The 14,831-nt window shown below is 45.3% G+C and overlaps 1 protein-coding gene across 3 annotated transcripts in view; it reads right to left on the minus strand.

The window, feature by feature from the left end:
• The window catches only part of PBXIP1 (PBX homeobox interacting protein 1), a 91,699-nt gene that overhangs the window by 32,795 nt on the left and 44,073 nt on the right, over positions 1 to 14,831 (minus strand). For all 3 annotated transcript variants that reach the window (XM_085638296.1, XM_085638295.1, XM_085638297.1), the window contains exons 3-5: positions 12,208 to 12,274; positions 4,059 to 4,150; positions 1,357 to 1,522 (exon numbers count right to left, since the gene is read on the minus strand). In XM_085638296.1, the coding sequence (XP_085494422.1) occupies positions 1,357 to 1,522; positions 4,059 to 4,150; positions 12,208 to 12,274 (325 nt within the window). The remainder of the gene's footprint in view (positions 1 to 1,356; positions 1,523 to 4,058; positions 4,151 to 12,207; positions 12,275 to 14,831) is intronic.

The raw sequence follows: 14,831 nt of genomic DNA on the forward strand, positions 1-14,831 counted from the left end.
TTGCCAATCAGCAGGTGTACATTAAGACACTGTTCCATCGCACCTAAGTCAGCCCTGAAAAAACATTGCACCATTGAAAGGACATGGTTGTTAGTCACCCATGGTGTTAATCAAGAACTATTGGGCCCACAATTTTCACAGCAGAATCGAAAAGGGAAATTGGGCGGTAACAACTGGGGCTTGCACAGTTCCTTTTTTAAATACGGGGATTATAATTGCAGAGTGCCAAGAACGAGGGAAGCCAGATGTACGAGCAATGTTTATATAATTAGTAAATAAAAGTGCCCACAAATCTTGGTTAGCTTTGTGAAGATCCATGGGAACCCAGTCTGGTCTGGTTGCTTTGTTACTGGGGCTATTATTAACAGCCTCTATAACCTCATCCACAGAAAAAAACAACATCATTAGGGAAGTTAGATGGGGAATAGTCAATATCCTCAGTCAAGCAATTTTCCGGGTTATAAATCTTGCAAAAATGCTCCACCCATTGATCTGGACCTATGTTAGCACACACACATTTGTTACGACTAGTAGACCGCTTACTACATACCAAAACAGGCAGGTATTTCTACGTTTACAAGATAAAACCTGATGTTCTAGATGTCAAGTGTCACATCCAATTTTCTATTTCTTGGAACCTGTTTGCACTTCTCTCCTACATCATGCAATTAGCGTCCTATCTTTTGGGCTAATACGTAGGGCTTTACGGAGGCGCTCATTTGCTAGCCTGCAAGTTCTATCAAACCAGGATGGCTGAATATCACCCCTGGGTCTTTGGGCCTTCAAAGGTGCATTCCTGATTATAAGACCCAATTGGATACAGGTTTCTACGCCGTTGGAGGACCCTAGCTCAAGACTAAGACAGCAGTATATCAAAGCCACATGGTTAGAGTCGAGTTTACGTAATAAGTCAGCCATATTTGGCATAGGCCAAACCAATCATTTCCCATTGTGCTTGGTAGAGATATTCCCAACTACCAACCCTAGTTTCTTTTTTATTTCGACAGGCCTCCGTAAGGTGATGGACAGGGGATTATGAACACTAAAGATGTAGGACTGAATAAGTATGTCGATGATCGGTTCAATAACTAATAGTCGTTAATCGTGGCACAACCTCTCGCCCCTGTATAGATGGCAACAGTAGAACATGAGGGTGCGACCATCTCTATGGCGTTGCTGAGATCATATTCCACCAAATGTAAGTGGAGCACACGACCCCTGCGATCCATACCTTGTACCATGCCATCCATACATACATACAACCTTAAACATATTAGCATATAACAGTAGCAATTGCAGCAAAAAGGGGTGAAGAATGAAGGAGAGGTGATTGGGGAGATCTAGGGAGATTCTCACCTGCTTTCCGGGCGAGAGAGGGAGCCTTGATGTCCGTTTCTCTGGAGTCAAGACACTCCTCTGGGGGCATTTCCAGGAGCGCGCTCGTCTGCATGGGGCCTGAGGCCACCTCATCTTCTGGGGACTTGGGAGAGGGAAGTCCAGGGCCTTCTGGCTCCTTGGCATCCTTAGAATGAAACAAAGAGAGAGTGAGTGAGCAAGAGAGAGAGAGAGAGAGAGAGAGAGATAATACATACACTTATTCAAGTCATGGTAGTCCCAGGACCAGGAAGGCGAAAAGAAACCAGTGGCTCCTACATGCAGAGAGAAAACCTTTTGGAGGTCAGTGTCATTTGGTTATCTTTTTCAGAAGCAAACCCCTGAATTTAGGGGTTTTCGTCTGAAAAAGTAAAAGAAATGCAGATTCTTCTGATAATAAACCAAGCTGCAGGCTGAAAATTGGCAGGAACAAAAATTGCTTCTACTATGTCAGCGCAGGGGCGTAGCTTCCACTGGTGCAGCAGATGCAGTAGCACCGGGGTCCACAGGCCTGCAGGACCCACTGAACCCTGATTATTGCTATATTTCACAATTTCAACTGCAGCCAGGGTGGCGGGGGCATGACCGTTCTTGCACTAGGGCCCGTGACACACATTCAGTTTTGTCACAGAGCTCACCGCCAGCAAGGTATGGATCTTAAAATAAGCCAAGGCTTCAGATGACCCTGGCGGGCACCCCGAGGTGACATGAAGCAAGGTGGAACACCTAATGTAAAGTGTTGAAAAAATGCTCTGCGTTCGTGAAATGTTTTATCTGGAAAACAAGAAGAAGCTAAATACATTTTCGTGAGGTTCCAGGAGGGAAGAACAGCAATGGAACAGGTACAAAGGTTGAAAACAGATATTGTGGAGATGCTCTGCAGAGATGATACAAGTGATATTTGTGGATATTGAGAAAGCCGACAACACGAGCTGTGGTCCGTAGACGGGCATTACTTGTAAATGATGCTTTACACGGTCTATCGATATCCCCGAAGAATCTGGAACTCACTGCCGTCTTTCATCAGAAAAATTACCTCTCTGTCAGTATTTAAAAAGGAAGCCAAAACCTTCCAAATGGGCAAGTTTCTCCCATAAATCATGCATTGCACACACCGCTCCATGGATTTGCTTATTTTTGTTGCCGCTAGAGTTTGGATTGACTGGCTGCTATCCATCTTGTACTGACCTTGTACTCTAACAAATGTATTTGCTGCATATCCCTGCATTATGATCTGAACATTGTATACACCCTGTTATTCCCCAAATGTTTCACTTCCTTCTACTCCGACGTAAGTTTTTTTTTTCTTTGACTATTTCATACTTGTATACAACGTGTTATCCCTGTAAAGCGCTATGATATGGTCACGTTTGCGCTCTATAAAACACTAAATAAATAAAATAAAAAATCCCTTCCCATCATTATCATTCTATTAATGTTCTATTACATACAGATTCCCTAACAGGGATTGGACTGTAACATCTCAGACACAATTTATTAAATCTTAAACGGTGGATAACACAGACACATAGAAGATCTCATCGGTTAGGAGAAAATTTGATAGGAAACGGGAACAGTGAAAATCATGGTGAAACATGAAGAGAGAAGGGTGCAGCAGGCTTTTGAGATGTATTGAAAATGCTGATGCATTAGGAATTCAGGATATTTGCAAGAGTTAAAAGTAAAGTCAAGGGCCATTTTTTAGGACAGGTTAATTACGGGACATTTAATATCAGGATGCAGGACTGAGATTCTGACCAAAGTTGATCGGCCAATGTTTTATATCAATTATGCGTGCGACATCTTAAGTAAATACCGAATTTCGTGCGATACGAAATGTGCATGAAACGAAATTTCAAGTATTAAGGGAGACTCATTTCAGCAGAATAATTCTTTCAAGATCACATCACCCAAGTGACGTCATCTCCCCAACTCAGTCTCCTGTTGCTGTCTTGCATGAATATTGTGAGGTTTGTCCCTGCGTGACATTTTCAATACAAGATACTGGCTAAATGCGTTTCATGTAATTTGGTGTAATTTTGAAGTAATTTACATGTATTTCATGATATTAATTGATGTAAATAATTATGATTACCCTGTTGAGTGCTCGAGCATTGGAACATTTTAAAGATGATTTTGAAGATAAGCACTATTTATAGGTTTCCATTTGGATTCAAGTAAGATAAAGGAATCTTCTATGATTGGCTGAAAATCTGCCATGGCTCCAGCCTCCCATGACCAAGGTTTGACATCCATATTCTAGTTTCTGTGCCAGATGTCATCAGTGTTGGGAAGCATGACTTGCTGGTATAGCCAAGAATATGTTCTTTATTAGTAGGGTGTCAGATGACCTAAAATCAGTGGAATTGAATGACCATCTGTCACTTTTTAGCTGTGTCTGCGAGGCACATGCAGCACACAACACGCACAATAGGTTACTACAACTGTTCTACTCTAAATACCATCTACAAATACAATTATGTTTTCATCTTTTTATTGGTTTAAATTCCTGCTTTTTATCCCAAGGTACCATATTTGGGGTTATTTCACTTTTCAAAGTACTGCTTGTGATGCTATTTTGACCAGTGGCTTCCATTGATATTCTGAACCACGAGTAAGTCTCAAAGTCCTCGTTCACTGTCTTAGGGGCATCAAGCACCTTACTTCTCAGGCGCAGAACCTACCTGGAAGCCCATGGTGCTGGAGGAGACACTGCTCTCGGACTCGTCCGCCGCTCCATGAGACTGCACCGGGTCATGAGAGTGCACCGGCTCCGCTGGAAAAAGAAAAATCAATTCATGGTAAAGAGGGGAACAGGTAGAGTAAGACTGTTCGGAGAGAAAAACAGTGCGACCGAGTGAGAACGACCAAGAGACACAAAGAGAAAGAGGAAGACATAATAGCAAAGAGATGGAATGAAGACACAGCTAGAAAGAGAGAGGCAAATCTAGAGAGACAGCTAAACCATGGGCAGCCAGACACAAAGAAGTCGTCTTTTCCAAGATTCAAGCGGTAGGCGTGGAAGCGAATCCCATTGTGAAAAATCTGAATGGATTAAATTTGTGGCGCAATCCAACACACCCAAGCATTTAAATCCTGATTGGACACCCAGCTCCTGATTGCATTAATTAAAATAAATTGATTAAACCTAATAGCATGCATATCCGACTGATCAGCATATTGAAGTCTTCCAACAATGTGAGCCGTCCTTGCGAATACTGACAAAACCGCAGTGAAGGAGGAAGGATTTCATGGATCCATAGCTTCTGCTGGGAGTGGCCGGGAGGATTGGCAATACGGCGCTACGAGGTCAGCAGCACTGCTCTAAGCAACCAAATATCTTAAGTTGGCAGTTATGTGGAACCGAACCAGAATTTAATGTGAGAGACTCACTGCAATGGACCTGCCCAGACTTAGTTTTCAGGCCAATGACATCCTCCCAACAAGCATTTGCAATGCAATAGGTCTCGCATTTGGGAGAGTTTAAGCTACTAGCATTGCAAATGACAATGCCTTTTATTTATGTTTAAAAAACCAAAACCTAAATAAAAGCAGGGCCGGACTGGGAACCACAACCGGCCCTGGCAAAGTGCTCGGCCGGGAGTTGGGAGTACCGCTGAGCTCTTTGCCAGGGCAGGCTATGCTGCAAAAACGGCCCTCAGGGGGCTCAAAACCGGTCCCCACCCGTGTGGCCTACCGGGGGATTGCCTGGTGCCCGCTACGGCAGTCCGGCCCTGAATAAAAGGAATTGTCATGTACAATGCCAATAGCTCAAACTCGCGGAAATGCAAGACGTCTTGCATTGCAAATGCTTTTAATTTTTTTTTACTGTGATGAGCTCATTACCTGCCCAAGGGGTAAACACCAGGCTCCCAGGACAGGTTTCTTTATAGTAGAACAGCTGCACTATATAAATAGCAAAGGGCATGTTTGTAGAGCTCCGCGGATGTTGCTAACCTAACGGTACTCTCCTTATGGAATGCTTTTCCAAACCCAAGCTACTTTCATGAAGTTTTAGTGTTTTTATGCTTTTCTGATTGTTTAGCGTCTCAATAATGCCACTTCCCATTCACCGATGAGAACGTTTGTGTAACTTCATTGCATGTGAGGTCAAAAAACACACCAATGAGCTGGCAATTCTCCAAGTGCGCAAAACTGGAGAGTTCAGAGTGAGTTCGCAATGGTCGCACATGAGGTTATTCTTTGGAGTTTTCCCAAATGACCCTTAACAGAGAGGTATAGGAGGTTAAAGGTCATATGAACCCCTTCCAGCAGCAGGTGTGCACACATCACTTCATATACTGCCTCCTTCCGATTGGATTACATTTAGCATTAACTTTCATAAAACAGCGTAAACGTTTTATAAATGCAATAAGTGAACAGCAGTAGAGCAAGCATTGGCAAAACCAATGGGTCCAACTTTAATGTGTTGCTAATACATGAAAACACAAATGCTGCTCTAATGGCTCTTCTTCTGCAAGAGAAAAATAGGCAAAACGGCTCAAACAAGTAGGTGAGCTAGTAAAATTAATGTGGCAAACTGTGTGTGTGATGTGTAAGTTATTTTTAGAGTTAAAATGCATTCCAGTGGAAGAATTTCCCGGAAGACGAACTGATAAACCAAAAAAACAATATCAAGGGATGAGAAGGCACCACTCCAAGTGGAGCGAACGCCATCTTTTATGTAGATTTAAAAAAAAAAAAGATATGTCTAGCAGATTGTTGCGCCGTTAAGCCAGACCGAATACAAAGGCAATACACAGGGGAAAGTTGAGCTCTAATATGTTTCCCACTTGAGGACAGTGAACTAAGCAACATTCACAAGTGTTGTTCAATGAAGTTTGAATACAACACCAGGCGTTTCCATCAAGGTGCGGACGGTTAGGTCGCGACTGCGGGCACCAGCGGAGGACGCTGAGAAACATCAGAGTCTGACCGGACACGTAGTGCAGGTAAACATGCCAGATGAATACCTGGCAAGCAAGGTAAAGCAATAAATCTTACCTGGAAATCAGAAAGTGAATGACTAAAATAAAATAAATGGATGGTGGTGGAATATATTTTCCCAATTGACTTCTAATTAAATGGGGACCGTTTCTGGCAGGAGTACGCTAAATTAAAAACCGAGTGTGCTGTTTTAGGGAGGAGATATGGCGTAACATGTGAAGCCGACAAATTTGGAACTGAGGAAACAGGTCCCGGTGTCTGCTCACCATTCTGTGATTCTGCACACATCGCTTAATCTCCCAGTGCCAAACACGCACAAGCATTTGCAATGCAATAGGTCTCCATTTATGAAACTCTCGTAAATGCAAGACCTATTGCATTGCAAATGCTTGTTTGTAAAAGCGCCCATGCGGCGCTTTCACTTTAATGTCGGCCATTCCCCTTTTCTTAGACAAGCCGTGTCTAAAGAAAGGGGCCATTAAAGTGAAAGCGCAGTATGGGGCGCTTTTACAAAAAAAAAAAAACATTTGTTAGTCAACTTGACAAACAGATGCTTTTTGGGGCAAAAAGCACCCCATGCCACAGTTTTACTTTAATGGCGGTTGCACCCTTTTCTTTAGACACGGCTTGTCTAAAGAAAGGGGCGCGGTCTCCATTAACCTGAAAGCGCGGCATGGGTCAGTTAAAAAAAAAAGTTAAGATATAGTAAAAAAAAAAAAAAAAAGCCGGCTGCGTTCAACGCCACAGATAAACCAAAGGCACAGCCGCCACTGTATGAGCGTGGCATGCTGTGCTATGAAGAAAAAAGATCCAAGGGATGGGGGAGAGTGAGAGAAAACGATTTAAGCAAATAGTGCTGAGAGGCTGTAATTAAAGCCCACTGAGTAGCAACACTTGTTACAGAGGGTGTCCTCATCGGATGTTACAAAATGAGATAAGGCAGTACTAAGGAGAGACTACTAAGCGTTTTGGCCAATGAACAGCCATAGTTTACAGTGGACAATGACACAAGCCAATGAAAAATAAGGGTGGAGACTGGGCGGAACTTCAAGTCCATACCTGAACAGAGCATGCCTCGCACAGCATCGAATGCACTGCCCAGGCTCGACCTAACAATATCCCCCAAGTACACCCATTTATTCATAGTTCTGAATTGTACCTGTGGGATACGCTAAAGGTATGTGCAGTGAGCAAGTTACTTACATTTATGTAAGACTTGGGAAAATCGACTTAATTGTAATAGTCACCCTCTCGGTATTCTGGATGGACCCCAAGGCAACCTACGCTTTGGAATGTAAATGAACAGAATCATTTATGTTAATAAGCAAACAATGTAATGTAGTTTTGGGCTTGGGATGGACTATTGCATTTGGTATCCTTCAAAACTTAAAAGCACATTCCGGGGAGATTTGTAAACGCTGGACTGGTCCATCTCCTCCATGCACTACGGACTGTCTCAAAGCGATAAATCAGATTTGCCGTCTTGATATAGAGGGTAAGCCTGACGGAGCGAACAAGGTATGGGCTGATTTTACTAGATGGATTGGAATCTTGGGTGTAGAATCGATAGAACAACAGATCCTATGATTACACCGAGGAGCCGTTCTGGGTGACGGGCCTGTTGGCTTGGATGGTGCGGTTGGGCCTAATGCGAATGCAACAGACTGTGAGTCGGACAGCAACTGTAACAAGCATTTGCAATGCAATAGGTCTAGCATTTGCGAGAGTTTGAACTATTGGCGTTGTAAATAACAATGCCTTTTAATGGTGTGTGTTGGAAAGGCGTTCTCCGGGGGGCTTCGGAATACGTTCCTGACCACCCTTTGACCCACCTCTCCCAGAGTTAGGCCGAGCAAGGGCGGGGAGGCCCTTCCTGGAAGGGTCTCGTTCCTAGGATCGCACATGCTGAGCTTGCACTATCTGACAGAGGGACACCACACAGCAGTTCTTCGTAAGACAGTATACTTTATCGATAGTTTCAAGGGATCTTTATGATCCGAAATGCAGGTATTAAATCAATGCCACAAGCGGCGGCGGTCTTGTGATGGGGGTATGGGGGTAGCGAGACAGTCTTTGAATTCAGTGTCTCTGCGGAGTATCCTTCGCACAGCTCTCAATCCTCGAGCTGGGGGATGTTGTTTCTCTTGGCAATCTCTGCCGATTCTCCTGGAGGGGAGTGCCGCGAGTCACTCAGCAGGCACAGGTGGTTTCAGAGTCGGGGAGCCGCGACAGCGTCAGCAGTGCACAGATGGTTCAGAGTTCGGGGAGCCGCGACAGTGTCAGCAGGGCTCAGGTGGTTCAGAGTTCGGGGAGCCGCGACAGCGTCAGCAGGGCTCAGATGCTTCAGAGTTCGGGGAGCCGCGACGGCGTCAGCAGGGCTCAGATGGTTCAGAGTTCGGGTAGCGTTCTTCGGTTCAGGGGTCGATCGAGCCGCGACCAGGTCAGCAGGGCTCTCGTAGGTCCAGGTCTTCTCTGCCTCCCATCCCTTCAGCACCACTTGTTATACTCCCCCTCCTCTTTGAAGTCCGGAGTCCTCGCCGAGAGGGGTCTTGGTGCCTGGGGGCGGTGTGTCGGGATTTCCTGTCGTTTGCCCTTTGATCTGTTCAGGTGGGTCTGGGAGGGACTCCAGACGCCCAGCAGGCGAGGTGCCCGCTCACCGGGGGCCTGGTGGCCGATCGAAACCCTCCCTGGGGGAGGAGATCAGAGGTGTGACTGAGACGGCGTCTCCTGGTCTTGCTTGGGGGTTTCCCGCTCCCTCGGCCGAGCATGCGTGGTAGTGTTGTGGGTTCGGCTGGTGCCCCGGCCGGCCATCGGGTTTGTGGGGTTAGGGTGGCCGGAAGTCTGTGACATCGGGGGTCAGGTGCGGTTGCAGGGTGGCTTGCTGGTCGGGAGGGCCCACGCCACGAGGCCGGTCTCACAGTGTGTTTTGAAACCGTGCAAGCGGTGCGTAAACATGCACTTTGTACTTATAGTCTTAGCTTACGAGAAGCAAAGCTGGCAGTAAAAGAGGCACAGTTATTGCCAGCCTTGCTTTTCATAAGCAACAACTATAAGTACAAAAAGTGCGTGTTTAAGCACTGCTTGCAGGTTTTCAAAACACATAAATAAAAGGCATTGTCCTTTATAATGCCAATAGCTCAAACTCTTGCAAATGCGAGAAGTATTGTATTGCAAATGCATGTTAATCTGATATTAGCGGAAACAAAGCCACATATGCCTGCATAGATTTGTGTCCCACAGAGACGATGTGTACTCATTGCCAGATGCGGGCAGGCTTTGAATGTAAATTGCACAACAAACATGTTTTGATTTGATAACGTTTCTTAATTTTTTTTTTTAAAAGTGTGCTTCCTAAACACGGAGTACCGTTTTACTTTAGGGCATCACATTACGTCACTGTATTGAGAGACGATTATTAAAAGAGCTTTTTTTAAATGGACTGACAAAACATTCTTAACGCGCTATGATGACAATTTTATTAGTGAACCCAAGTCAGTGTACCCTAGGTTTTTGGCCTCAACTATCACACATGGAGCAATATAAGAGGCCATATAAACAAGCATGATTTTTTTTGTGTACAGCGTAGAGTTCAAATTAGCCCATTCCCCTAATTGTGCAGGCCACGTCCCGTAGGAAAGTTTGCCACAGCTCTTTTAGGGACCCCCCCATCCCCAGTTTTTTTCGTTGTACTTAAAGCCCTGCATATGAGAGCAGATGTTAATGTGAACTGGAGAGTCTCTGCTGGTAGAGTATGAAAGCGTGTGATTAATAAAATGTGGTGGTGATGGCTAGAATTTAGGGAGGGGACAATCTTTAATTACACAAAACATGTCAAGTGCCAGAATGCATTGAGCACTGTCTGAGAACGGACAAATCGCGATAACTAAATGGGGGTATTAAAGCAGGGTTGCTGAGCTATTCCCATCTCACCTGAAGGATTAGCAGCCTCTGCGCCGTACTCAGCTCCTACCTCTGTCGATCTGCTTCCAGGTTGTTTTCAAATACAGCGCCCTGTGCTGCTGAACCCCTCCCCCTCGCATGCGCACCCCAGCACTTTGTGAATTTCCTGGTGTGTTGGAAGTATCCGAAAGTGCGCCCGCAGTCTGGGAAGGGCAACACAATTTCTTCCTGGGCAGTGATCGAAGCTACTATTTTGAAACCGGAGTAATCCTCTTTCGCAAGAGCCTAAAATCGCGATATATTTTAGATTAATTCGTTGTTTAAGAGAAAATCTTTGTAATTAAAAGGCTTCCTCCCTATTATTAACACTTCACATGGCCTCTGCTAATTAACCATGTTTCAAGCCCACCAGCCGGGTCTATGAGATCAGACGCAGGCAGGACAACATAAACCAACAAATTATCTAGTTGTAAATAACCCCAGGCCACAGCTGATTTCATGGATTCCTGACGCTTGGTCCTGACGGGGGAGCCTTTCTGTCTTTCGGTGTTTTTACAAAGAAAGCAGGACTGCTTGCAGGTCAGAAGGTCGGGGACATCGGGCATGTTTATGGACTTACTCGGTAAGTGTCATGGCACATCTACAGTCAGCAGAAGACAAGACTGGCACAGTTAATTACCACAGGGCCAGCCAGCGTGAACAGCGTGTTACAGCCATAATGTCTCCCGGCCCAGAAATGGCCAAAAGTACACTTTGTGGGTGAGCAGAGCGCATGCTGGAAGCCATGCATGGGAGAGGGAACAATGGTGGCAAAGGGAGGAAGCGCCCGCAACGGAGCCCGCTTCAGGAACCATGAAGCGCGGCATCTGTGCAACTGGAGGGGAGCATATTTAAAAGTTATAGTGCGACGTCCATAAAGTGGGCGCCGCGCTGAGGCTGGCGGCAAGCAGCACCCCAAGCAGCAACAGGGATGGTGCTGCTCCTCCATTGACAAAGCTGGCGTCCCGCAAATGTGTGTGGCGTCAGTTATTATAACAAGCTGTCGCCATTGCGCGAATGTAAAAAAAAGTGCTCACCGACTAGTTAAAGGAGACAGTGTAACGCCGCAAGTAAACGATCGAGTCCGGATGGGCGGCCCCAAAAGGAGACAGGGTGGTAACAAACAAGCCTCATTTTCAACCACACGCCAAGGTTAAACATAATCGATGACGCCAGCCAATAAGATTGATGGACGGGGCTTCAACTCCACTTCAGAAATGTCCCGATTACAAGAAGCCTCGCAGAGCGAGCAACGCATACGCGCTGCAACGCAGGTCAGCGAGACCTAAAGATGGCCTGAGTCTTGCAGATGCTATGGTGATATGAGGACAGAAAAAAAATCTTAAAGCACATTCCATAGGGAAGATTCAGGTTTCTACAGAGACGGAGTTGGGATAAAGTTTCACACATAGTTAAAAAAGATCTGGATTACTATTGAAGGCAGGAACTTTCTTATAGAGACTTGCGAGACTGGGCTATCCGGTACTATTTCTACTCTTGGATTCAGAACATGATTTAGTCCTGTTATAACACCAAGAGTTAGCCCATGTCTGCAGAGTCAAGGTTTCTTTTCTAATAAGCAAGGAAATTGGTTCCTTGAAGTGTTTTTTCTGTCCTTCCTTTTTTTTTGCATGCACACCCCCTTCGCACCAACCCCCAAGAAGGTGAAGTTTAGGTTTGAGAGATATAGGTCTTTTAGAGTTGAATTGTTCTATGTTCAGTGTTACCACAACTTCGTACAAGCAGCAATAATCCCAAGCTAAGCTTTTTATTTACAAAATAAATGTAAAAGTAGAAAGTAAATATGAACACATATTTACATTTTTTTAAAACTCAAATACAGTAGTAATGGGTGTAAAATGGGATAAGCACAAAAGGGAAGGTTTGTTCTCATCGTTATCCATTGGGCTCCAAAACGTAACTAACCGCTGGGAGATCTTGTCGTACCTGTTGGTTCTCTGCTGGCTGCCGTCCCGGGGTCTTGCTCGGGGCCCACAGTCTCCACAACAAAACCCTGAAAAACAGAGTTGAGTACGGTCATTACCTTTGGCGCATTGGTCAAGATGGCCTCAGCAGGGCCTCAGATTGGAAGGATGGGGCGCGGTGCCTAAACTTCAGGCTTGGTGGGGCTTAGGGTGGATTGGTTAAGGGTAAACCAGAGCTTCTAGTTTACTTAGTGGGACTCATGGAATATGACTGGAGTGAATATAAGGTGCAGTGCGGAGTAATTTTGAGTGGAGTGGTGTTTGGAGAGAAGTACTTAGGTGTGAGATTTGGAATAGAAGGATTGAGACTTAGGGCTTGGAAGAAGTTAGGAAGTTGGAGTGATAGGGGGACAGTATTGTTTCCTGTGTTCTCTACCGTACTCCCAAAGCCCGTGACGAACCTAGAAAGCTGGAAACCCTCCCCCACAGCTGCCGCCATTGCTGCCTAGGGTTAAGCCTAGAGCACCAGCAGCCCAGTCCTTCCGGCCTTGGTATCGTAGAGTGCCAGGTTCAGTCACTAGGGATCCCAAGAAAGGATTTCTCCCTGAGCACTAGGCTTATGCCTTCTGGGAAACCTGAGCTCTGAAGGTAAGGCAATGATGTGTGAATGAAGTGCTTAATTTGTGCTGGTGTTTGCGGTATTCAGTACTGATGTTTAATTTTTAATACCATCACTTGTGACAGTTCACCACATGGTAGCACTGTCTGTCGATTTAGTGGGGAAGTGCATCAGTTTGACAATTAAATACATGCTTAACAATAATTAGAGTGCTCTCAGGCTGTTCTTACTGCTTTGGTTGGCTTCGAATTGAGCAAACGGTCCCATTTGTAGGAGTGTGATGTTTAGTAGGGAGCGTTTATACTGGCTTGAGGCACTAATGGTAAATCCAAAAAGTCGCATCTATGTGAGAGCTACTGGCTTTGCCAATGTCTTTTAGTCATGTTGTACAGAAGTATGGCCGCTGTTCAGAAGTGGCATGGCATAGAGGAGAGTAGCATTGAGGAGAGTGGAGTGCTGTGGTGTAGAGTAGAGTGGAATGGCATGGCATGGAGTGGCTTAGAGTGGAATGGAGTAGAGTGCACTGGCACAGACTGTTGTAGAGTAGAGTGATGCCGAGTAGAGTGGCATGGAGTGGAGGAGCATGGAGGTCTGTAGAATGGCATTGTGTGGAGTGGAGTGGCGCAGGCAGGCATAGACAGCTGCGGAGTGGCATAAATTAGACTGGTGTAAAGAGAAGTGGCATAGAATAGAAGGCATAAAGTGGCACTGAGTAGAATGAAGTAGACTGGAGTAGAGTGGCATGGAGTAGAGTGGCGGAGAGTAGAGTGGCGTGGAGTGGCATTGTGTGGAATGGTGTGGCATGGAGTGGCATAGAGTAAAGTGGTGTGGTGTACAGTAGAGTGACACAGAGTAGAGTAGAGCGCCGTACAGTGGAGTAGCATAGAGTAGAGTGGCACAGAATAGAATGGCATAGAGTGGCATTGAGTAGAATTGCGTAGAGTGGCATGGCATAGAGTGACATAGAGTGGAGTGGTGTAGTGTGGCATAGAGTAGAGTAGTGTAGAGTGGCATAGAGTAATACAGTTGTGAGTGTAAGGAACTAAAGCATCAATAGAGACGATAAATAGGGTGCAAGCATTATTTAAAAAAAGCTGTATGCCTGTGTTGAAAGTAGGAAAGCACAGTGCATGTCCAGAAATAATACTGAAACGCTTCAAAAATAAAAAAAACTAGTGAGTTGCAAAAAGACGAGGAAGAACACATGTACTTGGTCCATGCTCCAGGGAGAAGCTAACACAAGAAAGGAAGAGAAGCCTACGTGAGCTAAGCAATCGAAAGATTGCAAATGAAAATGACAACGAAAACAACCAATGGTATGCTCTGGGTGGGTTTTAACCTCACTGAATTGTAAAAAATACATCTTGCAGCACAGCGCATGCACTGTGTAGGCGAGACCAAACAAAACAGCTTCTTTTTAAAGCAATGGTTCGGAATGTCATACACAAGCATTACATATTTTAAAAAAACATATGCGTATAGGTGCCTCATTAGCAACCTTCAGCATGCTGATCACTTTTACATGTTCTTTGAGAAACAGACAGCTTGGAGATAAAACAATCAAGCTGGAATTAAATAGTTCTATTGAGAGAAAAAATTTTAATGCCCGCATTCTGCTGCAGCCCCAGGCACATGTCTCCCTGTGCCAGGTTACAGTCCCAACCCCAAATCAGGGAGAGGAGCCAAAAAAGGCTGATCCATGTATGGTTCATAGATAGATATTTGGGAACAGATCCAACAGTGGGCCGAGGAACAGACGGACACTGGTGCAGGGAATACACTTATGATGCGATAAGCCGTACACTACCTCCAGGACAGGAATACACTACCACTGGACAAGGAGACAGAAACAATGGCACAGGAGATTCTGAATCTAGCACCACCTGCAAGGTTACTATGCAGAGGAAGAGCACAGTGACAGAGAGACACTGGCACAAGAGAGATCCCTCATCCCCTGGCTATACAAAGAACAGAGAATTTTTGGGATCCAGTGGGCCTTTCAGACCCCAAGGCCTGGGTGCCACTCC

Source organism: Triturus cristatus, chromosome 12 (genome assembly GCF_964204655.1).
Source record: "Triturus cristatus chromosome 12, aTriCri1.1, whole genome shotgun sequence".
Taxonomy (NCBI): Eukaryota; Metazoa; Chordata; class Amphibia; order Caudata; family Salamandridae; genus Triturus; species Triturus cristatus.